A 26,113-nucleotide genomic window follows, 5' to 3' on the forward strand; every position below is an offset into this window, starting at 1 on the left:
CAAATATTATTTTGCTATAGAAGGTGCTGTCAATGCTCTTCCTATATCTTTTCATAGCTCCTTTCACTCTTCTCCCTCCCACCAACGCTATTTTAATAGAGGCATTTCACATTTTTTGCTTCTCAAAAATTTATTTTTTAAGGACTTTCTCTGGCTCTGGCTGTGCTGTAAGGCCAGAAGTGTCGAGAATCAATGTTACAGGAGGAACCCTTACCAAAGGAGTGGAGGTTGGGGATAGCTGCCCTTCCTAGCCTCCTAGCCCTTTGGTGGAGGTACTCCAGTAGAATTCTCTTCCTGCACTGCATTATACCTTCACCATGTTTCCAGGGATCACCTCCAAATAAATTACTTGAACCCAAATTCTTGTCTGTGTTTGCTTTGGAGGAAACCCAAATTAAGGTACTCAATTTTCACAACACAGTGCAGATGGCGGGGTCTATTCCTTGTCAACTTTTTATATATACGAACAAACTGACACTTGAATATATAAGTAAATTGTCCATACCATTAAACTAATAAATGCAAGAGCCTGGATTCAAATTCAAAGCCTGTGATCTCAACACTGTGCTATATTGCCAGCACCAAATTTCAAGATGCAAACGAGGCATCACCAAAGGTGGAGTGAAAGTCAGAGATAGATTGACTGTCTCTTTTAGGCAATATGGCGATCAACTACTACTTTCAGATTCTAATGCTTACTACAAGGATCGCATCCCATGTTCCTTCTGATGTTTAACTTAGAGGGGTGAAAATTTATCATGCTGTTTCTCCTTTATTGAGTATGGCAGCAATATACAATTTAGAAGATGAGGTCATTTTTAAAAGAGGTCAACGGTAATGATATAATGGCAGAAAGTGGTATGCAACATCAACAACTCTTAATCCTTAGCTGTTTGTCAGATTCCCTGAGCACTTTCATGGTTTAGTTACCGGTTGTTAAGAATTTTCAGGGGACGTGAGTGATGAATGGAAAAAGGCAACTGCTACTTGCATTCACTATAAACAGCATGTTCAGAACTCAGTGGCAGGTCATATTTTTCTCTCCTTACTGATAATGTAGATGAACCACACTAAAGAGAAGTGTGGAGGGGGAAAATTAAAAACCAGAAGACGTAATCTCAATTCCTTCACCAACTGGCAGTGTGACATTAAGCAAGTCACCTAACTTCTCAAAATCTTAGTTGTCACCTGTGAAAATAAGAGTTCCAAGGATAGATCATCTATAAGTTCCGTTGTAGTTTTGACATTTCCGTGATTCTATGCAAGTGTGAGTTGAAGTCACTTGGATGAAGGAGGCTCAGCTTCAGATATGGGTTCACTTTTCCATTCCCTGCACATATTTTGAACTTTCTTAAATTCATGCTTTCCCCCTTCTATATGGAATGCTTTCTTTTCTCATAAAATTTCAAGCAAACTTTTAAAATTATTTGTCTTAATGATTGCAAAATTAACCATACCCTCCTCTGAATCCCTAAGCATTTATTATCACACTAGTCATTCATAAAGCATTTAGCATTTATAGCACAAGAAAACTCCACAAGGGACATTACAATAGGCAGTGCATACAAGATTAATTGCTGGAAAAGTGGTTTGTACTGTAGTTCTCAACATGTGGTGGACAAATCACATTGAGTTTCTGTAACTCTGTTCCTTTCTCTATCAATGATCAGACCCCCACTGCTGTGTCATAAAACTCCAGGTGTTGAATTCAGATACTTAGGCCATACCCACAAAGTAAAGGAGTACAAATATAATAATGATTGAAGGCAAAATGGAGATACACTGAAACGAATTAATGGAAATAATGACTTGGACAAAAAGGAGAGCTCAAGTTCTACAGAAAAGGGGCAGTAGTTCCTTTGCTTTGTGTTTGTGTGAGGAGGCGCACTATCTGTGATGCTAAATTCTTCCAGAGAATCCAGTAATCAAAAATGTTTGTTTTTTGTTCCTGGTTTTTAAAGGTTACCAACAAAATCAAAGGTTTTAAAAAAACTTTCAGTGGATCTGAATTCGCTGGCATGTGTTGTCTGGTCTGTGGTCATTTCTGAGTCCATCGCTGACTGGCTTTCACAGTGAGATTATTCTCCTCAAAGTTACTCCTTACCAACTGTCTGTGTCCTAAGACAAGTAACTTAATCACAATTTTGCCTGTGATATAAGCTTCACAGGATGTATGTTAGCAGTAAATGGAAAACATTTCTAAGACTCAGAACACAAAAATAAGCAGCAATTACTCCACGGTAGCTTGTTCCTACTACTGTGCTCCAACAACACTACAATCTGGCTTCTGACATCACCCACATGCCATTTCTTCCTCTGCCAATGCAAATCCTTTCCCCTCAGACTTTTAACTCTTTGAATAATGTACCTTCTCAAGTTGTGTATACATTTCTTGATGGTACAAATTATCTTAGTCCTCTCCTTTCCCACCTCCATTTAATAACCTCTTTTATTCTGGGAAAATTGCAAACAGCATAGTCAAATTCTGGGTACTCATCATCTTAGTATATAGGCTGCCGAAGCGAGCACAAGTACTCATCATCTTAAATAGTTTTTAAGACGTGGACAATTTTGTATTGCCACATTAACACTAGATCCCTACCCTCCAACCCCACACAAATACTGAATTATTTCAAAGCCAATTGTGGACATTGCATCATCCCATTTGTAAATACTTCAATATTTATGCATTTTCGAAAGAAAATGCAAGAAACAGAATAGTTCTATGGAAAAATTCTTAGTGATTATGGGGAGCGTAATATGAGACAGAATTGCAACACTTATCCCTAAAAAAAGTAACCCAGGGATAAATGGGGTGGGAATTGAAATGAAGCAATTGAATTTATTTATTTATTTATAAAAAAATTTATTTTTATACAAGAATTGGGGTACAGGCCAGAGATGCAGGGGGTGCACCAGAGACAGAGCAGGGAACAGGCAGGTGGGCTGAAACACACTGCTGAGGGGAGCAGTGTGAGAGGTCTGTCCTGCCATGTGGGTTTCTCCCTGGCCGGCCGGGAATCGAACTCATGCTGCAGTGTCTGCGGACTGCTTCATAGGTTGTGTCCTAACCCCTGCGCCACCAGGGAGGCCCTGAATTTAGCAATTTAAAAAAAAAAAAAAAACTTGTTGTTTTTAAAAGTACTTCCAGTAGAGAAGGATGAAAATCAGATTTGCTTTGGATTGGTAGATAATTAGATACGAGGAAACAGAGGCTGTAAATAAGATTAATGTTTCAGGAAGTTCAACTCTAAAACCTAAATCATATCATAATAATTCACTTTTCAAAATCTGCTGGTGGATTGCCACCACACTACAAAAAAAATTACACTATAATTAGTATATGATTAGGATTCTGTTTATCAATTAACTTCTTGTACCATCTTGCCATTTATTATGCTTCAAACTTAGTGAATTCTTTCTTTTCCTTAACTATGCCAACCTTATTCCTATCATAAGGTCTTTACCTCTTGTCCCTGGTGGGTATAAAAGCAATGCAGGTATACTGGTCTTAAACTCTGTTTAAGAACCTGCTGTGACTCCATACAACTGATAAGGGACTGATCACAAAGATCTACAAAGACCTCTCACGACTCAACAAAGTAAACAATCCAGTCAAAAATGGGCAGAAGAGCTAAAAAGACACTTCTCCAAAGAGGAAATGCAAATGGCCAGCAGGTATATGAAAAAATGTTCAACATCACTTATAATCAGGGAAATGCAAATCAAAACCAACAATGAGATACCACTTTACACCAGTGAGAATGGCACACATCAAAAAAAAACGAACAACAAATGTTGGCAAGGATATGGAGAAAAAGAAACTCTCCCACACTGCTGGTGGGAATGCAAACTAGTCCAGCCACTAGGGAAAGCTGTGTTGAGGTTCCTCAAACTACTGAAAATGGAGCTTCCATATGACCCAGCAATTACACTGCTAGGAATCTACCCAAAGGAAAACCATAAAATACATAGAAAGAAATATAGGCGAAACACTACGTGATATGCACATCAAAGACATCTTTACAGACACATCACCCAAAGCAGTGATAGTGAAGGCAAAGATAAACAGCTGGGACTACATCAAATTAAACAGCTTCTGCACAGCAAAAGAGACAATAACAAAAACAAAGAGAAACCCCACCAACTGGGAGAACATTTTTGCACCCAACACTAATGATAAAGGACTGATCACAAAAATCTGCAAAGAGCTGATGAGACTCAACAACAACAAAGAAAATAATCCAGTCAAAAAATGGGCAGAAGAGCTAAAAAGAAACTTCTCTGAAGAGGAAATGCAAATGGCCAACAGGCATATGAAAAAATGTTCAACATCACTTGTCATCAGGGAAATGCAAATCAAAACTACCATGAGATACCATCTTACACCAGTGAGAATGGCACATATTCAAAAAACTAGCAACAACATGTTGGTGAGGTTGTGGAGAAAAAGGAACTCTCCTGCACTGTTGGTGGGAGTGCAAACTGGTCCAACCACTATGGAGAGCTGTGTGGAGATTTCTTGACCTACTAAACATAGAGCTTCCATATGATCCAGCAATTCCACTCCTAGGTATTTACCCAAAGGACACAGAAACATCAATTCCAAAGAACACCTGCACCCCTATGTTTATAGCAGCACTATTTACAATAGCTAAGCTTTGGAAACAGCCCAAATGCCCAAAAATAGATGACTGGATCAAGAAGATATGGTACATATACACCATGGAATATTACTCAGCATTCAAAAAAGATAAACACATGCAATTTGCAGCAACATGGATGGAGCTGGAAGGGATCATGCTCAGTGAAATAAGCCAGAAAAAAAAAAAAAAGAAAAATACCGGATGGTCTCACTCATAACAGGAATCTAGAAAGCTTAAATAAGGGACCAGGAAAATGAAGAACTATAAGAAAGTGAAAATCAAAATCAACAAACAACTATGAACCAGAGACACTCTATGGGTGGTGGGGGGCGGGGGGGAGGGATTGGGGTCAAAATAATGGGATTGCAATTGTATGGGGAATATAAAAATAAAATTTATTTAAAAAGAAGTATTGAAGGGCCTCCCCGGTGGCGCAGCAGTTGAGCGCTGGGTTGCGAAGCTGCCCGCAGCCTCTGCAGCGCCGGTTTGATCCCCGGCTGCTCCCCAGCCACCGGAGGAGGGTCTCACATGGCGCGCGGAACTCTCCTGCCGCCCGCTGCTCCCCTCAGCAGTGTACTTCGGTCCTTCTGCCTGCTCTGCTCCCTGCTCTGGCTCTGGTGAATTCTCTCACCCTCTCGCGCTTCTGACTGTACCCAGTTCATGTATAAACAAAAACAAACAAACAAACAAACAAATAAATAAAACATGCCTCTATATTAAAAAAAAAGAAGTATTTAATCATTTTAGCCCCCCCTTTTATTTTATTTTTTTTCAAAGATTTATTTATGCATACAAGAGCTGGGGTACAGGCCAGAAATGCGGGGGGTGAGAGGATTCACTAGAGACAGAGTGGGGAACAGAACAGGCAGACTGGAGGCCCTTAATCCCCCCTTTTAAACTACCAATCTTATTAGTAGCAATATGCCCGTTCATGTTACACTTCCATAAATCTGTCAGTTATTGGTATTGCAAATAATTATCTTATTGTTGATTATGAGAATATCAATTTACTAGATTATTTTACCACTTTTCTTTTTTAAATTTTTAGAAATTCTTTTGTTACTTAATTTTATCTTTACTTTTTATTATGTCATTAATTTGCTTTTAATGACATCCTAAGTAAGAAAAATTGAAAACTTTTATTATTTGCACAAATTTAGTCACTCATCTTTAACTGAGTAGAGGCCATGCTAATATTTCTAGGTAGTGTTCCAAATTTAAAGTATGTGCTGCTGAAGCACTATTTACAATAGCTAAGCTTTGGAAACAGCCCAAATGCCCAAAAATAGATGACTGGATCAAGAAGATGTGGTACATATACACCATGGAATATTACTCAGCATTCAAAAAAGATAAACACATGCAATTTGCAGCAACATGGATGGTGCTGGAAGGGATCATGCTCAGCGAAATAAGCCAGAAAGAAAAAGAAAAATACCGGATGGTCTCACTCATAGCAGGAATCTAGAAAACTTAAATAAGGGACCAGGAAAATGAATAACTATAAGAAAGTGTAAATCAAAATCAACAAAAATCTATGAACCAGAGACACTTTTGGGGGGGGTCGGTGGCAGGAGGGGAGGGATTGGGGTCAAAATGGGGGGGTTGAAATTGTATGGGGAATATAAAAATAAAATTTATTATTAAAAAAAAGATGGAATACTACTCAGCTATTAAAAAAATTAACTCTTGCCATTTGCAACAACATGAATGGAACTAGAGGTGATTATGCTAAGTGAAATAAATCAGAGAAGATGAATCCCTTATGAGATGGTTTCACTCAATGCAAAATATAGAGAAACAAAATAAAGGATCAGACAAAATCAAACCAAAAATAAACCCTAAAAATCTTGACTATAATATTGAGGCAGAGGGTGGAGATCGAAGTGGGGAAGAAGCCAAAAAGACTATGGTGGAGAACTATGGGTTCCTTGGTGGTGGATGTGGTCTGGTAACATACATCTGAAGAAGTATGATCCTGCACCTTTGAATCATATGCAATTGGTAAACCAATGCTACCTCAATAAAAATTAATTTAAAATAAAAAAAAAATAAAATATGTGCTGCTGAAGTGAGCACAAGAAATGCCAGTTTTAAATGCAAATACAAGACCATTTAAACCTGTATGTGGAATCAATGAAATTACACAATTTGTATTTCATAGTTCCTATATCCATATGGATTGTGATCTTATCAGACAGTGCAAATGCTGCATTAAACAAACTTAACCGTTTATATGTCAGTTCTTGATATGCACATATTCTAACATCACTCTCTGCCTCAGGTTTACTGTTGAGCAAGAAAGGACTGAAAGGAAAGGGAACTATGGGTTACTCTTTCTTTCCCTTTTCTTGTTTCATTTTTATCACAGGTGGTTGGCTAAATCAGGGAAGTAATACGACTAAGGAAAGGTATGGCAGCATTTCATAAACATTAGTGTTTCCTAGAAAGTCACTGCCTTCTTTCTGCATTATTTTCTTCATTAAATTTGGAGATTTTGAATCATTTAGGATTAAATATTATCAGAATAGGGCTAAAGTACCCATCCAAAAAGAACTTTCTAATCACATTTATTGATTTCATTTAATTTGAAAATATTTGTTAACAACAGCTGAATGCTAATGCTAATGGTGCATTTATAAACAGTATGACAAAATGTTTTTAAAGTATTCTTACACTTAGATCTATTATTTCTATCATAATTGAGCAAACATTCCCGTCATCACTATCTTTTTTATCTTTAGTAATTTTCTTTGTATTTCAGTGAATTTATGATTTTTCATTTCTAAAATTTTCAGATAAATGCTTTGCTTATTTTTATCCTTTCTTATTTAACAATTTTCATCTATAGCTTGGTCAGAATTTTACAGTTTAATATGTAGCTTTTTGTTGTCACTATATTCTATGTGTAGGTGCAATTTTACTTTCCTTTTATACCTAAAGGTGATTCATAAAGTTAATTCAAAATTTAAAGTCTTCTACTTTTGTTTTTGGGGGAAGAGATCCTTTAATTACCCATTTTTGGTGTTCTTTATCACATTATCTCTACTTGTATAAACTTTAGCTCAATGTTCTAGGACTAGAATATATGCCAATCCTTCGAGAAACCTTCTATCCTACAGTGTGCTCTTGCTTCTCTAAACCTACATATATGTATACGTATGATCTATAAACACTTTACATATATAAAGTTTATATAAACTCTCCTTGTTGCACCCACAATTCATAAGATTTGCAGCTTTATTTAGTAGTTTGAATTTTCACAGGAAAATTATATTCAATGCAACACATTTCTGAATGCATCAGCTATTGCATTAGGCACTAGGGAAAGTGTTAAATGGAAGACATAATTCTGGTCTTCAAGAAACTCAAGACTACGAGGAGAAATGAACAAGACATTAAATACCAAGGGAAGTCATTAAATACAAAAGTGAGCTTCCAGAGACTTGTCGTTTGTGCATAAGCAGCTCACAGCAAAGGAAAACAAGAGGTGTGCGCGAACACATCCATTCACAGGAGGAAAAGAGGTCTGGAAGTTCGGTAGTTCTGCCATAAGGAGCCTAATAATCCAACCCAGTGATTATCCAAGTATAATCCATGCCACCTGCCTCAGAATCACTTGGACAGTTTGTAAAGTGGGGGAGGAATCAAGCCTATTGGAATCAAAGTGGGGCAAGGGAGCGTTAAACCTGAGTTTCACACAAATTTCCCAAGTACTCAGAGCATCCAAGTTTTAGAACAGGGCGGAGCAAAATTCCCAGACTCAGTTACTCCCTCCTTTCAGCCCTGGCAGGAGAGCCTGAGGCATGTCTCCTCCCTCCCTTCTGGAGGAGTCGGCCAGGTCCCAGCTCACCTGGTCCACACGCCACAGCCTCGCGGCAAAAAACGGAGGTTGAGCCACCTGCCACCCCAATCACGGCTCAGGGAATTCGCAGACCTGCTCCGCAAAGGATTCCGGGAAAACCCAACAGGCCAATCTACAGGGCGGGAGAGGCAGCAGGTGAGTCCGATAGGGAGGATTCTTTGATTGACATGAAATTGGCCCAATAAAAGCAGAGGACCGGTGACGCTAAAGCGTCCATGGGAAGGCCATTCACGATTTCAGCCAATCCAGTTCAGTATTAGCTACCTTGTGGGAGGTGCTTGAGGCCGCTGAGGTCGTTGATGTCTGTTGAACGGCTTGTGAAGTCGGGCTGCCTTGGGTAGGGGGTTAAAGTCGTTCTTGAGGAGAACGCCTGTCCGAGGAGAAAATGAGTTTAGCTCTGAGGTCGGTAACGAGGAGGCGGCAGTGCTCCCCACGCCCCGCAGCGGGACGCAGGGCGGGTGTGTGTGTGGAAGGGAGGCAGTTGGGCCGAGAAAAAGGCGCCTCGGCCAGGCTTCTAAGGGCCGGACCGCTCACCCTGGTGGCTCCGTTGTCCTGCAGGTGCTGGGCCTTTCTGCCGAGGTGGCCATTTCTGGGAACGCCTTGACCTGGGCCGCCCGAAAGAGGGTGCGTGTATTGGTAGCCGCCCGGAGGGACTGAGCTATCGCGAGGTTTGCATTCGCGGTGTTTCTGCGGGCGGTCGGCCTGGGGCGCCTCAGCCGCTGGCTCCTGCTGTCCTCCCGGGCCGCGCCCGCCGCGCTGTGTGATGCGCGCCCACTTACCTGTGCATTTGGGAATTACACAAAACCCTTGCTCCTTTCCCGAGGCCTTGCTTTATGGAGGAATCGTAGATCCACGGCAGAGACTAAAATTTTGTGGACTTCACTTGTTTAAAATGTTCACACAGGTTGCAAGCCCATTCGAAAATTTGGAACAATCTGAGATGGGTGTCTCTTAGCGAGGGTATTTCTAACCTTCAAGGCCAATTTTCTTTTTTTTTTTTTTTATTTTTCAGAGTTTTATAAGAAATTAAATCCGAAATTTACATGTTAAGGGAGACAAGACCATTGACTTCACATTGTTTAATGGAATTAACACAAACATTATAGACTTCGTTTGACATTAGATTCATATTTTGACTGATTTGTTCTATCAGTGAGAGAAGTTACAAAGACAATGACAAATTTAGAAGAATGTAATCCCAAAGCATTTGGAACATATGCGCCAAAGTATTTTATAAGTTAATTGATAAATTATGTGGTAGTATTTGGTAGTAATATTCATCGCTATAAACACTATCAAAAAGTAAATTAGTGTCAATTTTGAATTTTAATTCGGAAATTTATATAAACACTACAATGTGTGACTAAGTATGAGCGCTATTTTATTTTTTTGATTAGGGTTTCTGACATTAAAGTGATTTTTTTTTTATTCCCAGTTCTTGTTTCTTTCACAGGAACAGTGGTGGGAATAAATGCCAAACTAGAGAGAAGGAAAGTTAATTTCTCATTTTTTTTAATAACTTGTAACACTTTTCAGACTTGAGCAGGGCTTTGACTTATGTAAGGAATATTCCTTTATCTTTTTCCAAAATACTTCCTTTAGAAAGTTAGAAAATTGTAAATTGGCAATGATTTGTTGCATTTTTGGAGTGTTGCTGGATAATTTATTGACAGGAGACTAAGCTTAACATGGACTAAATGGACATATTTTTATTTCATAGAAATGAGCTTGTGGTAGACAAAACAAAGAGGAAAAAACGAAGAGAGCTCTCAGAAGAACAGAAGCAAGAAATTAAAGATGCTTTTGAACTATTTGATACAGACAAAGATGAAGCAATAGATTATCATGAATTAAAGGTAATAGTATGCTTTGCATATTTTTTTAAATGATTTGCATTTTTGACAGTTACTTAAAACTACTTTTCTAAATAAGTACTTTAACTAAACTGGCTTTGGAAATATAAAACCATTTTAAACATTGGCAGTTAAGTACTGCAATAAAATTGAATGTTACTTTCAACATCTTTTATAGAAAATCCTTTTCATATGTTAAACATGAATAGTATTGCATGTAAAAATACATTTCTATGAAGAGGCTTATTTTTCATTTCACATAATTAAAGATTTCATACTATAAGAGTAAAACAGTTCTTACTATATTTCCAGTGTTTTTTTTGTTCGTTAGTTTTTGGGGTTTTTTTTTGGTGATTCCTGTTTTGGGTGAGTGATATTTGTCTTTTAATTTGACATGTTAGCAACATAGTGTCAACGTAATCAATGTAAGTGATGTCTGATGTTGACACATGCTGCTGGGGAAAAATGTCAGCTTTAAGGCCTAGAATTACTTATAAAGATTTAGTTAAAAAGAAACAATGCGAAATTGATGTTTAGGGCAATATGGATTCTCACACTTAACCTAATGAGAAAACATTTTCGTCCTCTGTAACTCTCTTTTTGAACTATTTTTTTTTTTAATTACCTAGCTTTGATTAAAAATTTTTCCTTTATGCCTCTTCCATTTTTTGTAATTGTTATTTCTTGGTTTGGAATCTTACTGCACTCATGGATCTTCCTAAATGGTTTTTCTACTTCTCATGTACCCTATACATTAGATTCATCTTTTAAAATTCTTTCATTGTAGTGTTCATTTCTCATAGACCTTGAGTGACTCCTCACTGTATACTGTGTAAAGTTCAGATTCCTTTCATTTTAACTTCATGCTTGTACTACCATTTTCTCATTTGCTAATTGCTTGCTTCCACCTGAGCTCTTTCTGTTCAGATAAGGTAAGCTGTTCTTCATACTCTTCTCCTTGATGCTTTATTTCAGTATCTGTTTTGATAACAGTCACCCTTTCTAAGTACTCTTTTTATTCCACTTTAGCCATGCATCAAGGAATAGCTTGACTCTCTCCAAGTAAGATTTCTTTAGTCAGTAATATGTCAAGATTTCCTCTTTCTCTCAACTCAGGGTCCTAGGTTATTTCCCTAATAATTAATCATGTAGGATCTGATAACAATTGTTGTCTTGTTTTTTTGTCACTTCTAGTGTATATTTTAATATGTCTTACCTTTTTCCCGCTTTGGTTAATCCTTTGAGAACAAATAGCTTGTTAAAATTATCAGAGTCAGTGCATTGGTGTAGTGTAGTCTGTAAACATTCATTGATTGCTTCGTCATGTTAAAAAAAAAAAATGAAAAAAATAGAAATGAAATGAAATAAATTTGCCATTTTTTTCATAGAAAGGAAAAAATTGCCATTAATTTCAGTAGTGAAGAAAAGCTACCACTTTAGAGACATAAAACATGTAGTATTAATGTATTGCTATCACTGAAATTGTAGAAACTTGCTTAAGAATCGAAAGTCACTTTTGTGAAAGAGTGCTTCAATAATTTGCTTTTCCCTTTTAATCCAAAAGGTGGCAATGAGAGCCTTGGGGTTTGATGTAAAAAAAGCTGACGTACTGAAGATTCTTAAAGATTATGACAGAGAAGCCACAGGAAAAATCACCTTTGAAGATTTTAATGAAGTTGGTGTGTATTTTGATAGTCTTTGTAATCAGTATTTGTTAGGCAGTTGTCTGGTTAATATCAAAAGTTCTTTTTAATTCTCTGAGTTTTGGAATTTTATTAGTGACTGTGGTTGTAAATGTGAATCTCATTTATTTTATTTTTTATACTTTTTCCTGATTTTCAATGAAAATAAGATTTATAGTTTTGCTGTATGATTGTTGTTTTGTTCTGAAGATTCTAACAAAGGAGATATGATGGTTATTGAAAGATGTCATTTTAAATAATGAGTTTTTTTTTTTAAGATTTATTTATTTATTTATACAAGCACTGGATAGAGGCAGAAGCGTGGGAGGGTGAGAGAATTCACCAGAACCAGAGTGGGGAGCAGAACAGGCAGACTGATGAAATACACTGCTGAGGGGAGCAGCAGGCGTGGCAGGGGAGGTCTGCGCTCCATGTGGGACCCTCACCGGCGGCCGGGGATCGAACTGGCGCTGCAGATGCTGTGGGCAGCTTTGCAGCCCAGTGCTCAACCACTGCGCCACCAGGGAGGCCCTGTTTCTTTTTTTCTTTAAAGGTTGATTTTTTTTTTTTTTGCATGCAAGAGCTGGAGTACAGGCCAGAGGTGCGAGGGGTGAGAAGATTCACCATAGACAGAGTGGGCAACAGAACAGGCAGATTGACAGAAATACATTGCTGAGGGGAGCAGCTGGCAAGTCAGGAGAGGTCTGCTGCGCCATGTGGGTTTCTCCCTGCCTGACCCGGGGATAGAACTTGTGCTGCAGTGGTTGCGGACAGCCTCATAGGTTGCGTCTTAACCCCTTGTTCCACCAGGGAGGCCCTAGTGAGTGTTTTTCTTATGTGATAAAACTGAAAGGATGAATAAAAAACCCGAGAAGATTTATTTGAAAAATATTTCCCAAGACCGTTTTGGTATGTGATATTTGTTGGTAAAGTGGAAGATAAGGAAACTGGTAGCAGTTGTTATCTTTGGCTATAGATGAAGTGCATGTCTTCAGGTAGACAAAGCTTAGGAGGGGCTACACATGTTAGATGATGTAGATCTCAGTGAATAAAGTCATCTGTTTAGTATTCTGGGTGGAAGGAGGATCATAGTAAGAGAAACAGTTGGCAGTATGGGAACATGAGAAAAACCAACTGAAAATAATGTGTCATGGACTTAGTGTCATTGTACCTTCATAGAGTATATTTGAGTGGATTATTTATAGCATGTATATGTATCAGACATTTTCTGGATAGGGGATTCTGGAAGGCAATGACTTTGCTATTAAATTTAAATATATTGCCTAGAGTATGATACATAGAATGTATATATACATATATTCATGTTTTTATTAATTAAATTCTATAAATCAGTGATTCTACTTTATATGGGTCATGATATAAGCACATTACTTATTTTTAGATATTTAAAAGATTTAGGAACAAATTGAATTATACGCACACACACAAACCCTTTATTTGAAAAATTCAAAAAGAAGCTTTTAAAAAAAAATGGCAGTTAGTGCTGCAGAAAACCATTCATTTCATTAGTAATTTTTTATCTGAAAACTTAAACTCAGAGTGGTAAGTTACAGGATAAACTAAAAGAGAAAGACATCACAGCACAGAAGACCCCCAACTTAAGAACAAACAGATGACTATTTAAAGGAGTCAGCTTTTTCCTTTGGGAACCATATTTCTCTCTCCCCCCCCCCCCCCAATTTGTAGAATGATTTACTTGAGAAGGAGAGAGAATCTTTATTCTCTCGGTATTGATGATTTATTGGGATTTATGATTTTAGTCCAAGTTTCAGCACAGATTGTATATTTACAGAAACAAGGTATTAGGATATAGTGGAAACAATACAATTAGGAAGGAGCTATAACTCAGGTACATTTGGTGTGATAAATGAGTTAGCTTGGACACCTTAGAACCAGATAGCCTGGTTGCAAATTGTGGTTTTTACCATTTAAAACTCGATGTGTAACTTGGTCATTTGACTTTCCTTTGCTTCATTTTCAACTATGAAATTGGGATAGCTGTGCTGCTTTGTAGGGTTCTTGTGAGGGCTAAATGAGTTAATAATATGTGAGGTGCTTAGAAAAGGACCTAACATATGTATGGTAAGTACTATTAAGTATTTGTTATAGTACTTTAAAATGTCGTTGTCATTTACTTTAATGACAAGATAATCATATGCATCCTGGAACATAAAAAGTGTTCTCCTTGCTTTTGTGGTTTGTATTTTTGATTATAGTTGATGTTATTTTAAGTATTGATCATTGTCATTAATAATTTTACAAAATAGGACCTCCCCTGGTGGCGCAGCGGTTGAGTGCTGGACTGCGAAGCTGCATGCAGCCTCTGCAGCGCCGGTTTGATCCCCGGCCACCGGGCTAGGGTCCCACATGGCGCACAGACCTCTCCTGCTGCGTCTACTGCTCCCCTCAGCAGTGTACTGCTTCATCAGTCTGCCTCTTCTGCTCCCCTCTCTGGCTCTGATGAATTCTTTCACCCTCCCTCGCTTCTGCCTCTATCCAGTGCTTGTATAAATAAACAAACAAACAAACAAACAAACAAATAAATAAATAAATAAATCTTTAAGAAAAAAATAAAAAATAAAAAAATAAAAGAGTAAATATGAGGCCTCCATTTAAAAAAATAATTTTACAAAACAATATTTTATCTTAAATGAATACTGTTATAAAATTGTGCTTTTATTAGCAGTTGAAGCCAGAGTCCCACCTTCTCCCTACCCCCATTTTTCTCTCTTACTTACAGACCAGAAATACCTGATTCTTTTTTAGAATAAGTAGCTATTAGCTATAGTTAAACTTCACCTGTAACTCTCATAGATCAACCTTTTTGACAGACTCACCACATACTTTAGCTATCATAGACTACCTACTGAGGATACCAGTTGTCAAATAAAAATGTATTACTGTTTGGAAATCAAGTAGTCAGGTTCTCCCATTTGTTGATTATTTTTTAATAATGACTCAACACAGAGGGTATCTGTTTTATACTTTGGGACAACTAACTCCAGACCAGAATATTTGAGTCTTAGTTTTATGTGCCATCTATTAGGATACTGTTCCACAGGTGTTTGTGGATGGTCTGTCATTTAACAGAATTCTTTTTTTTTAATAGTTGGATCTTTTTCAGCTGTTGCCTTTTTTCATTACGTTGTTGTTCATTTTTGTACAATATTGAATTTCTTGCCTCAGGTGTTGCCCCCATAAATCTCCCACTACCATATCACCATGAACTACCACCATAGTTTCTTGTGCTCGTCACTCCCGTTTTGACCCTTTTCTCTCCCCTTCCCCTGCTGTACACCTCAGGTTTATAGTTTACCTACAAGTCTTGTCTTTTTTTTTGACCCTTTGTTTGGTTTCCCTATAGTCCTCCTACAAGTGAACCATCTGATATTTTTCTTTTTCCTTCTTACTTATTTCACTAAACATGTTCCCTTCTAGCTCCATCCATGTTGCCGTGAGTGGCATGAGTATATCTTTTTTGATTGCTGAATAGTATTCCATTGTGTATATCTACCACATCTTCTTGATCCAGTCATCTGTTTTTGGGTATTTAGGTTTTTCTATATTTTAGCTATTGTAAATGGTACTGCAGTAAACATAGCGTAGGTTTCCTTTTGAAATAATGTTTTTGCGTCCCTTGGGTAGAATCATAGGAGTGGAATTGCTGGGTCATGTGGTAGATCCATTTTAATAATAACAATTTGAGAAACTTCCACACAGCTTTACATTATGGCTGGACCAGTTTGTTTTCCCACCAGCAGTGTAAGAGGGTTCCTTTTTCTCCACATCCTCACCAGCATTTGTTGTTTCCATTAACTGATTTCTTACCAGTGCTAGGAAAAATGTCTTAAAATATATGTGATAAAGATTTAGAATTTGGACAATTGAGGCTAGTGGGTAATAGGCGTTTTAGGAATGATTGCTTTAAAGTAAGACCAAGATAAGTCAGGTGTCAGTATTCCATTTATTTTTCGTACATACTAATTATTTCATTGCCTGTTTAAAATACAGTATTACTATTTTTGTTTTTGCTTGTTTAACAAACATTTGCTGATTTTTTTAAGATTTATTTATGCATACAAGAACTGGGGTGTGGGCTAGAGGTGCAGGGGTGAGAGGATTCACCAGAGACAGAGTGGGGCGCATAACAGGCAGATCTGCTGAAATACACTGCTGAGAGGAGTAGCAGGTGAGACATGAGGGGTTTGCTGCACCATGTGGGTCATCTCCCTGGCCGGGGATCAAACTCATGCTGCAGTGGCTGTGCATAGCTTTATAGTCTAAAAGAGTTATCCCCTTGTGCCACCAGGGATGCCCCATTTCCTGAATTTTTTTGCCACTTGGTACCATGCTGGGGTGAAGAGGGGAGATAATTAAGTTCTGAAGAGGTTCTTTTTTCATGGAGCTTGTAATTGAAATGTAGGTGAGAACAAGCTCTGGTGCTGTATGGTAAATTATTTTGTCAGGGGCCAGAGTTGGCAAATGACAGATCATGAGTCAAATTCACTTGCTACCTGTATACTGCCACATCCTTTTTCTTTCATGCTTCTTTTGTACTACCATGCCAGAGTGAGTTTAGACAAATATCCAAGCCTGAAACATTCACTGTCTGACCTTTAATATGAACGATTTACCAATTCCTGGTCTAGAGTCATTGAAGAAGACTTTACACAGGGGATTTTTAATAGGTATGTGGGAATGTGAATAAGATTTCATCCCAAGAGGCAGATTGTGGGAGTAGGGATTCCAGGTAGAAAAAACAAAAACAGCAAAGAGTGATGCTGTAAGTATAGTATGTTTGGGGGACTTCTGTAGGAGAGGAAAGTGACTGAAAGGTAAGATTAAGCCAGAAAGGTAAAATCTTGCCTAGCCTATAGAGTTTAAGACTTGTAAGTCAGTGGAAGATCATTATCAATTTTTTTCCCCTAAAGATTTATTTATTTATATAGGAACAGGGTATAGGCCAGATGTGTGGGAGGGTGAGAGGATTCACCAGAGACAGAGCGGGGAACAGAACAGGCAGACTGACGAAATACACTGCTGTGGGGAGCAGCGGGCGCTACAGGAGAGGTCTGCCGCGCCATGTGGGATTCTCGCCAGCTGGGTGGCAAAGATCAAACCTGTGCTGCAGAGGCTGTGGACAGCTTCACAGAGCTGCGCTTAACCACCTGCGCCACCAGGGAAGGCCCAAGATCATTGTCAATTTTTAAGGAAGAGGGTATGCTATGTTTTAGAAAGGTGACACTGATGAGAGGTGTTAAAGACAGATTGGAGGGCAGAGAGACTGCAGGCAGAAGGTAATAGACTTTTTATTCTGACTGTGGTGAGAATGAAAAAGGATGTATTTAAGAGTAGAAAGGGTAGTATCCTTAGTACTCTGGGATCTAATCACTGATTAGGTTTATAAGATTGAAATTGTTCAGAGTTTTCATATATATGGGAAGCTAGCTGTTAATGGTGCTCTTACCATTTTGGGGGTGAGCTATCACAGCTCTTTTGGGTGATAGTGGGAAGAGCTTGGACTAAAAAATACTGACTTTAAAGAAACTGGTCTATTTGCATAGAAACTTCTAAAAGGCAGCGAGAAATATAGATGAAGCTATAATTTTTAGCATCACCTTTAATGATGTGATCAATTTTTAATTTGTGGTGTATTAGGTGATTTTTATAATGTGTAATGTATTTTGAGGAAGTGCATTTCTGACAGTATTCATTAAATCATTTGAAAATAATTAATAAATAGACATTTGTGAAACAGATTGGACCCACCTTTTCTGTCTATGTTATTTTCATGAAGAAAGCTTTATTTTTTAGAATTCTATTTAGTAAAATAGGAATAGAACATGAAGGCTCAAAGGACAGTCACTTTAAAGTTGTATACTGATAATGTTTTAGCTGTCCAGAATGATAAGTATTTATAGTTCTCAACAGAAACTGCATTCTAAGACAAAGTATTGATAAAAGATTAGACACATAAGTCTGAAGTCACTAACACAATTAAAGTACCAGTGGAATAAGAATTTATACATCTTGGAGCCCCATCTGTTCCCCAGATCACCCTGTTGCTTCTTTAAATACATTAATACTTTCAGCAAGCTGCTTTTTTTGGTTCACCTGTCATGTAAATTATTTAATTGGTGAAGAAAATTTCTTAACACTTTTTTTTTCCTTGTCCTGCTTTTTTGTTGGGACTAAATTCAAAATTAGTTGAGTATGAGCCATAGAGTTAAGTGTGGTATTTTATTTTGGTGTTATGGCTGTATATATGCCAACTCCTTTTTGACTGAATATTTATGAGCTTTGATGATTTGCATACTTATAGTAATATGCTTCAATTAGTTGCTTGGAAGGCTTTTGGGTAAAATATATTGGATAAAAGAAAATGTTGAATATATGTATAGGTGATTGATTTAACATTAGTTTGAATGGGTTCTTATTCTAAAGCTTATTCCACAGACTATGATTAGATAGCAGCAGCAAAACAATATTTTTTGGGGACTAGAATTTTATTTTTCTTTTTGGGTGCATTAAACATTCCAATACTTTCCATCCACAAGTATTTACAATTTTTAATGATTCTATAAGTCTCAATAGTACTGAATTATTTTTAATGAGATAGTGAAAATCATAAATGCCTTTTGTTGTATAGTAGACCATTTTTTTGGAATAACTTCAAAGATATTTACTTAGATACTTTAAGAATTTTATCTAATAACTTAAAAAAATACCCCACAGATTTTTACTTCAATTTTTATTATTGTGGCTATTAATTAAAAGCTGTTGTAATATTGGAAATACTAAGTTTATATTTTATATTTTGAAATATACAGTTACTGTTGAGGTCTGAAATTACATTTAACTGTCTGAGAGCTTTTATCTTGCCGGGCAAAATAATGACTTGATAAAAAAATGTATCCAGATTTTTTTTTCAACTTTCCTATTATAATCAGATTCTATTCTTTTAGTAACTACTTTCCATATTTTTGTAAACCAAGAGCTTCCTCTTATGTAGATGTCAGTGTAATTTTTTTATCTACTATCTGTGATCGTTTCTATATCAGTGGTAGCAATGCAATTTTGTTAATTTGTCATGAGTTTGTCTTTAATTTGGATTAAATTTAGGAATAGTCAGTGATAATACTTTACGTTTAGCTAGCAAACAGCATTTATCCAGTAAGCTTTAGTTGTTTTGTTGATATTTCATCTCTACAACTAGGGTACAAATTCCTAAACTTGTTCACTAATGTCGGTGTAACCTGGTGCACTTCTTGATAATAGTAGATCTTAAATAAATGCAGTATAAGTATAGCCCTTTTTGTTTTGCTGTTGTATAATGTAAACAGTTTTTGCTTTTATGATAGGACAAATTATTGAGAATATATTATAAATTTTAAAATGTGGTTTGTTTTTTCTAATTTCAGGTTTATCTCTGGGATTTGGGCTCCAATTTAGCATTCTGTTGTCAAATGATATGTTGACAGATTCACAGCTCCTACTCTCATCTAAATACTTAGTTGATTTCACAAATGAATGCCTTTGTGGTTATGCAGGTTTATTTTTTTCCCCTTTTTTTGCTGTAGTGACAGACTGGATATTGGATAGAGATCCTCATGAAGAAATATTAAAAGCATTTAAACTATTCGATGATGATGATTCGGGTAAAATAAGCTTGAGGAATTTGCGACGAGTTGCCAGAGAATTGGGTGAAAACATGAGTGATGAAGAACTTCGGGCTATGATAGAAGAATTTGATAAAGATGGTGATGGAGAAAGTAAGTTTTGAGTAAAATGTATATTCCAAATACTCCTGATACATACATATGGTAAATTTTTCTGAAATCAAATGATTTTTAAAATCTTTTGAAAAATGTCTCTTTGTATTAAGTGTAATTGTTCATCCTGTAATGGTCTTTTTTTCATAAATCTTTCACATTTAATTTAGAAAGAAGTAGACCTTTGAAGCCAACTATATGGTTATATATAAGGTACTGTACTTCAAGAAGATACTTCACTATTTTGAGGCTAAAACATCACCAAAATTTCAGTCGTTAATGCATTCTTCCTTAATCTCCTTACATGTACTTTTTAATGAAGTACTGTTCAGGCCTTCAAATATTTTGAGCATTTCATTTCTCTGTATTTCTTTTTTTTTTCTTTGTATCTCTTTGCTGCTGTCCTAGTTCATACTCTAACGCATGAATGTAGGAATGTTATAATAGCCTCTCTTATTATTTTCTTGATATTTACTCTGTGCAGTGCCCTATGTACTGACTGGTACTGCCCAGTGAAAGAGGCAGATGTGGTTCCCATCCTCACCGACTCCACATGTAGTCTCTTTTAGGCTCCTAAGTGGCCTTTATACCTCTGAGCCTCTACTCTCTTCCTAATTCAGTCTATTAATAGCATTTCCCCCCTCAATGCAGTTTAGATGATGTCATTTCCCTATTTAAAACTTAGAATGATTCTTCAGTGCCTCAAGAGTAAAGTTCAAAGTCTTCTATTATCTGTTCTACTTTAAGTATCTAGTTTTTTTACACTGTTTTCTACTTTGCTATTTGTAAACCTCATTTCCCATACATATATATATACTCTTACAAAATACTCTAATCTAAACCAATTTTTTATTTTGTGCCTTTTATCATATTGCTCCTCAATTCCTTAGAATGCTCTAGTTGCCAACTTCTGTCTGTTAAAATGTTAGTTGTTCTCTCAGGTACATTTTAAATTCTATCTTTTTTTTAAAAGCTTCCCCCAGTGTCTCTATGTGAGTTAGGAGCTATCCATTGAGGCCTATAGCATTTAGAGTAACAAACTATTTTGATACTTTTATACACTGTTTTCTTTTAGTTATGTAAGAGTGTTTCTCTCTAGTTATATTGTTAACCTCTTAGGGAGCAATATGGAATCATATAATGTGAAAGTACAGTATAAAAAAGGCCTGGGGTGGGGCCTCCCTGGTGGTGCAAGGGGTTAAGACATATGAAGCTATCTGCAGCCACTGCAGCACAAGTTCGAATCTCAGCCAGGGAGCTACCCACATGGCACAGCAGACCTCTTCTGACTCGCCCGCTGCTCCCCTTAGCAGCGTATTTCAGTCAGTCTGCCTGTTTTGTTCCCCATTCTGTCTCTGGTGAATCCTCTCATCGCCCCCCACACCTCTGGCCGGTACCCCAGTTCTTTTATGCATAAATAAATAAATCTTTAAAAAAAAAGGACTAAGGTGTTGAAATCATATAGACCCAGATTTGAATTGAATCTCTACCATTTAACTTACTTGCTGTGTAATTTCATGGACGTTTGCAATCTTTTCTGAGTCTTACTTTACCCATTTATAAAAAATGAGAATGGTAATACCTCCCAGGGTGGTTGTATTAAATGAAGATAATTGAATGTGCCTTGTAGTCGATGTATATTTTTCTTCTTTCTTTCTTTATGCTTACATTACACCCCCATGACTTATTTATTTTATAAGTAGAAGTTCGTATCTTTTGGAGTTTAGGAGCTTTACCTATTTTGCCCACTACCCACCTTTAGCAACCACCATTTTTGATAGTAGCTTTATTTCTTAGACCACCCACATATAATGTGAGATCATATAATATTTGTCTTTTTATTAAATTTCATTTAGTGTAATGCCCTTAAGGCTCTTTCATGTTGTTGTAAGTGGCAAGATTCCATTTTTTTTTTTTAATGGCTGAGTAGTAGTCACGCACATGTGCCCTCGTGTGAATGTGTGTGTGTGTTTGCGTATCTGTATACCTCATTGAACACTTGGAGTTTTTTTCCCCACTGTTTTGTCTTTAACTATATTTATCATGGTGGTGTTCTATCCTAGTTTTTTTCCCCATCTCCTGTCAAACCAGATCCTGTTGTTTTAAAACTTAGTTCAAAATTATTTTTACCTATTTTTTTAATTGAAGTAACTGCTTTACAATACTGTATATATGATTTAGACATGTAGGGTCATACCCTTCAGATGTGTTTCTATACCTCACCCACCACCAATTCACCCAGAGTCCTCCACTCAATCCACTATGCCTGCTCCCTACTTTGCTACCCTCAACCCCCTTTTTGATAGCCTCAATTCTATAGTCACATTTCTAGGTTTTGTTAATTTGGTTTTGTCTGACCCTTTGTTTTGTTTCTCTGTGTTCCACATATAAGTGGAACCATCCAGTATATGTCTTTCTCCTTCTGAATTACTTCACTTAGCATGTTCCCTACCAGTTCCATCCATGTTGTGCCAAATAGCAAGAGTTTATCTTCTTTTTTATAATGGAGTAGTATTCCATTGTGTGTGTATAATACATCTTCCCAATCCCTTGTCTATTCTTGGTCACTTAAGTTGCATCCATAATGATTTTTCCTATTGTGATGAATATTTTCCAACACAGATAATGTGGATTTCATTTTAAGAATAGATCATATTTTGTATTCTACAGTAATTATCCTCTGTTTCATGTAATACAGTGTGACTACTGTAATTATTGAGACTGGTTTTCTCTGGTTTTGGGAACTAGTATACTTGTCATTGTTGATGTACATATTTTATCTTGACATTTTTAAATTGTTTTTTAACTACATTTTTGAGCTAAAGAATAGAGAAAAAATATTAAAACTTGTACAGTGAACACCTTTATAACCTTCTAACTAGATTCAGAAATTAACATTTTTCTGTATTTTTATAGTGTATATATTTTTTTCTGATTGAGAAATATATCATGGACTTAATCCCCTTAATATTTAGCATGCTCCTCCTAAGAATAGGATATTATTTTCATGTCTGTGATACTATTGCAACTGCAAAGTAAATTAGCAGTAATTTTATAGTACAACCTAATATAATCCTCACTTTAATTTCAAGATATTCTAGAAAAAGAACCCTTGTGTCTGTTGTTGGCATTCACTGGGCACTTAAAAATGTTTGATTCAATGCAGGGTTTTAATATATTAGCTTCTGAGGTATTTGAAAGTTTAGAAATTAGAAACAGGGCCTCCCCTGGTGGCGCAGGCAGTTGAGCGCAGCACTGTGAAGCTGTTCGCAGCCTCTGCAGCGCCGTTTTGATCCCGGCTGGCCGGCCAGCGAGGGTCACACAAGGTGTGGCAGAGCTCTCCTGTCTTGCCCGCTGCTCCTCTCAGCAGTGTATTTCAGAGTCTGCCTGTTCTGTTCCCCACTCTGTCTCTGGTGAATCCTCTCACCCTCCCGTGCATCTGGCCTGTACCCCGGTTCTTGTATAAATAAATAAATCTTTAAAAAAAAAAGAGAGAAGTTAGAAACAGTCTTAAAGGATATCTTATGGTTTGGTATTTCCAAAAAAGGAAGTAAATTAAGACTGGAATCCAGGTCTCTCTTTTCTCATTGTAGAAATAAGTTATACTTGTTATCATTGTCAAAATTACCTTGCATAATGTGTGCCTTGTTAAAGTGTTAAGTCTTGAGGGGAACCATGGAGTCACCTGATATACAACATTCTTTTTTATTTCTGTTAATAATTCCTGTGCTTTGTGTGTATTGGTTTTTAAAAATTATGCTTAGCAAGAATATTACCTATTTCTAGATTGTCTTAAACATTGTTCTTAAAAACAGTTTCTTACTGAAATTTATTTATAATTTCATTTATAATTTTATAATTTTGGTTAGCTGACAGGTACTCTTTGTCACTGAATATTTCCTGTATTTGCAACTGTATTTTATAGTTGCTAGATTATTTTGGTAATTAAGATTAAATCTCTAATTTTTTAAATTACCATTTCAGTGGGTACTTTTGCCATGGTGACCTGTTTTCAATTGTTTTTTCTTTAAAATATGCTTTTTAAGTATGTAAAAGTTAAACAACTATTTTTCTAATTCTAAAATATTTTTGTTCTTTAGAATTCTAATTAACACTCATAATATGTTCTATTTATTTATGAAGGGTTTGCTAAATGAGCTCATAGAATAATTAAGAAGACATAACTAAATTTTTGAAAAAGCTATTAAAAATTATTTTAGAAAGTATACAAATCTGATGAAATTTTTTATAATTATTAATGTCTTTGTTCTAGGTAAAATTATAGAATAATTTATCATTTTATATATTTTGTATTCATGAAGTTCTGTTTAATAAATATGTTTAACTTCCTAGTTAAAAAAAAAGCCAAAAGCTGTATCTCAGTTTATTAAGAATTTTGTATAATTTAAAATTTATAGATGCTTACTGTAAAATAGTAGTATCTTATCTGAGAAAATAGTAAAATATCTGTATTTTTTACTAACATTTTCTTTCTTACCACAGTAAATCAAGAGGAGTTCATTGCTATTATGACTGGTGACATTTGAAGAATTACAAGGATAAACACTAAGAATGTTGCAGTTATCATCTTCTATTTTTGTGCCTGCAGCTATGTTAAAAAACAAAACAAAGACAACTTAGTTTTTTCCCAGAAGGACCAAAAATAAGCATTTATGTATTCATATTTTATTACTGTTAAGTTTCTTTGTATGAACAGTATTGTTAGTACTCTTAATAATAGCTCAGTTTTGTATTTATAATACAGTTTTTATATACATAAAATTTTTTAAATTGAATCATGTGGTACACATTCTTTGAAGGTTTTTTATTCAACATTAGTAGTCACTTTTGTTTTGGTGCACGTGCTTTTCAGACACATTAATAAAATGTTTATTTTATTAGTATTTTAAAATTTGACAAATTTTATGTTTTACTGTGATTCAAAGTATCGGTGATCTTTAGTAGTCTTTCTTAAATCTTTTCTCTTTACACCACTGGTTTCACAATCAAAAATTGAAATATAAGTAGCAATAGAATAGTACATTTTCCATTGCAAGCTTGACTTTCTATTTTTCAGTACAAAATGATGACTCAATATAGGCATTACTCCTTTTTTGAGAGTAATGTCTTTCAGTTTGGAGAGTGAAAGTATCGTGCGTATATAGACCCATTTATACTCATTTATTATGTTCTATAACACTTTTGGTGTGTTAACGTAAGTTATGACAGTTAAATTTGGATATTTCCTTAAACTAATTGAATACAGTTTGAATCATGTAACTTCTTGACAAAGTAAAAGATTTAAATTTTGGAATTTTGATCTGTTAAGATAATTATCACTCAATTAAACGTCACAGTGATGAAAATAGAAAAGTGCAAGCCACAGAAATCATTTAAGGCTATGTTTTACTTGTATAAGGGAACTTTCTGTGATTCACTAAGAAAGTAGAGACAGACATTTCAGGCATTTGTGGGTTCTTCTGCTATGTAGGAAGTGTATGTTGGGGGAAACAGGTGGTTGTTTGGATACAGATCATAAGGAAATGGTACCTGTACTGATCTTTTGCCAGTAATACTCTTTCTGATGGTATGGGCTCTCCGGGAAGAGAACTGAGTTGTCTTAGTTCTTTCCTTAGTGATCTTTATTTAGATTTCTTATTTTAAATTCAAAGTACAATAATAACTTGAACCACTTTAAATGTTGAGTCTCTCAGAATATTACGTAGAGTTATCTGTTAGAAATTTAACCTGAAAAATAGGGAATTATGTAACAATGGTGACATTTCAAATAGTTTTCTAGAAATCAAGTTAGTTATTCACCATATTAAAATTTGATTTTGAATATAAAATCAGGATTCAATGTAGTAGTAATATCCAGGGCAACATATAGACATTGAAATTAAAAAATTTTTATCATCCTTACTGAGATAAGTCTTAAAGGTCTTGATCACAAATATGTTGATTTCCAGCGAAGAATAAAACCAATAAAAACAAATCTAGGCTTGCTAGTTTTCTACCACTTTATTGGAACAAATAACCCAGTCTACTTTTTTTTTTAATCAATTACCAAGATAGTTTCTTTATTCTTAATATAATTACCTACTCTTTGGGGAACGAGTACTTTTCTTATATTCTTACTGTGGGTTGAGGGATGAATGTTCACCTCAGTTCTTTATGTCATGGAAACTTTTTCCCATAGAAAGATATAAATTATTCTCAAGTGTTTTCTAGTGTTAATGATCAAATGTAGTTGAAAGACTGATAAAATTGGCTA

The 26,113-nt window shown here is 36.0% G+C and overlaps 1 protein-coding gene across 1 annotated transcript; it reads left to right on the forward strand.

The window, feature by feature from the left end:
* Window positions 1–781: 781 nt before the first annotated feature.
* On the forward strand, window positions 782–24,386 carry CETN3 (centrin 3; the record flags this gene model as incomplete). Its single annotated transcript, XM_084232925.1, is given in 8 exon segments — window positions 782–834; window positions 1,962–2,072; window positions 8,853–8,870; window positions 8,872–8,913; window positions 10,232–10,367; window positions 11,929–12,043; window positions 19,648–19,839; window positions 24,343–24,386. Coding segments are annotated over 8 exon segments (711 nt in total).
* Window positions 24,387–26,113: the final 1,727 nt, after the last annotated feature.

The sequence above is a fragment of the Talpa europaea genome, assembly GCF_964194135.1.
Source record: "Talpa europaea genome assembly, chromosome: 5".
Taxonomy (NCBI): domain Eukaryota; kingdom Metazoa; phylum Chordata; class Mammalia; order Eulipotyphla; family Talpidae; genus Talpa; species Talpa europaea.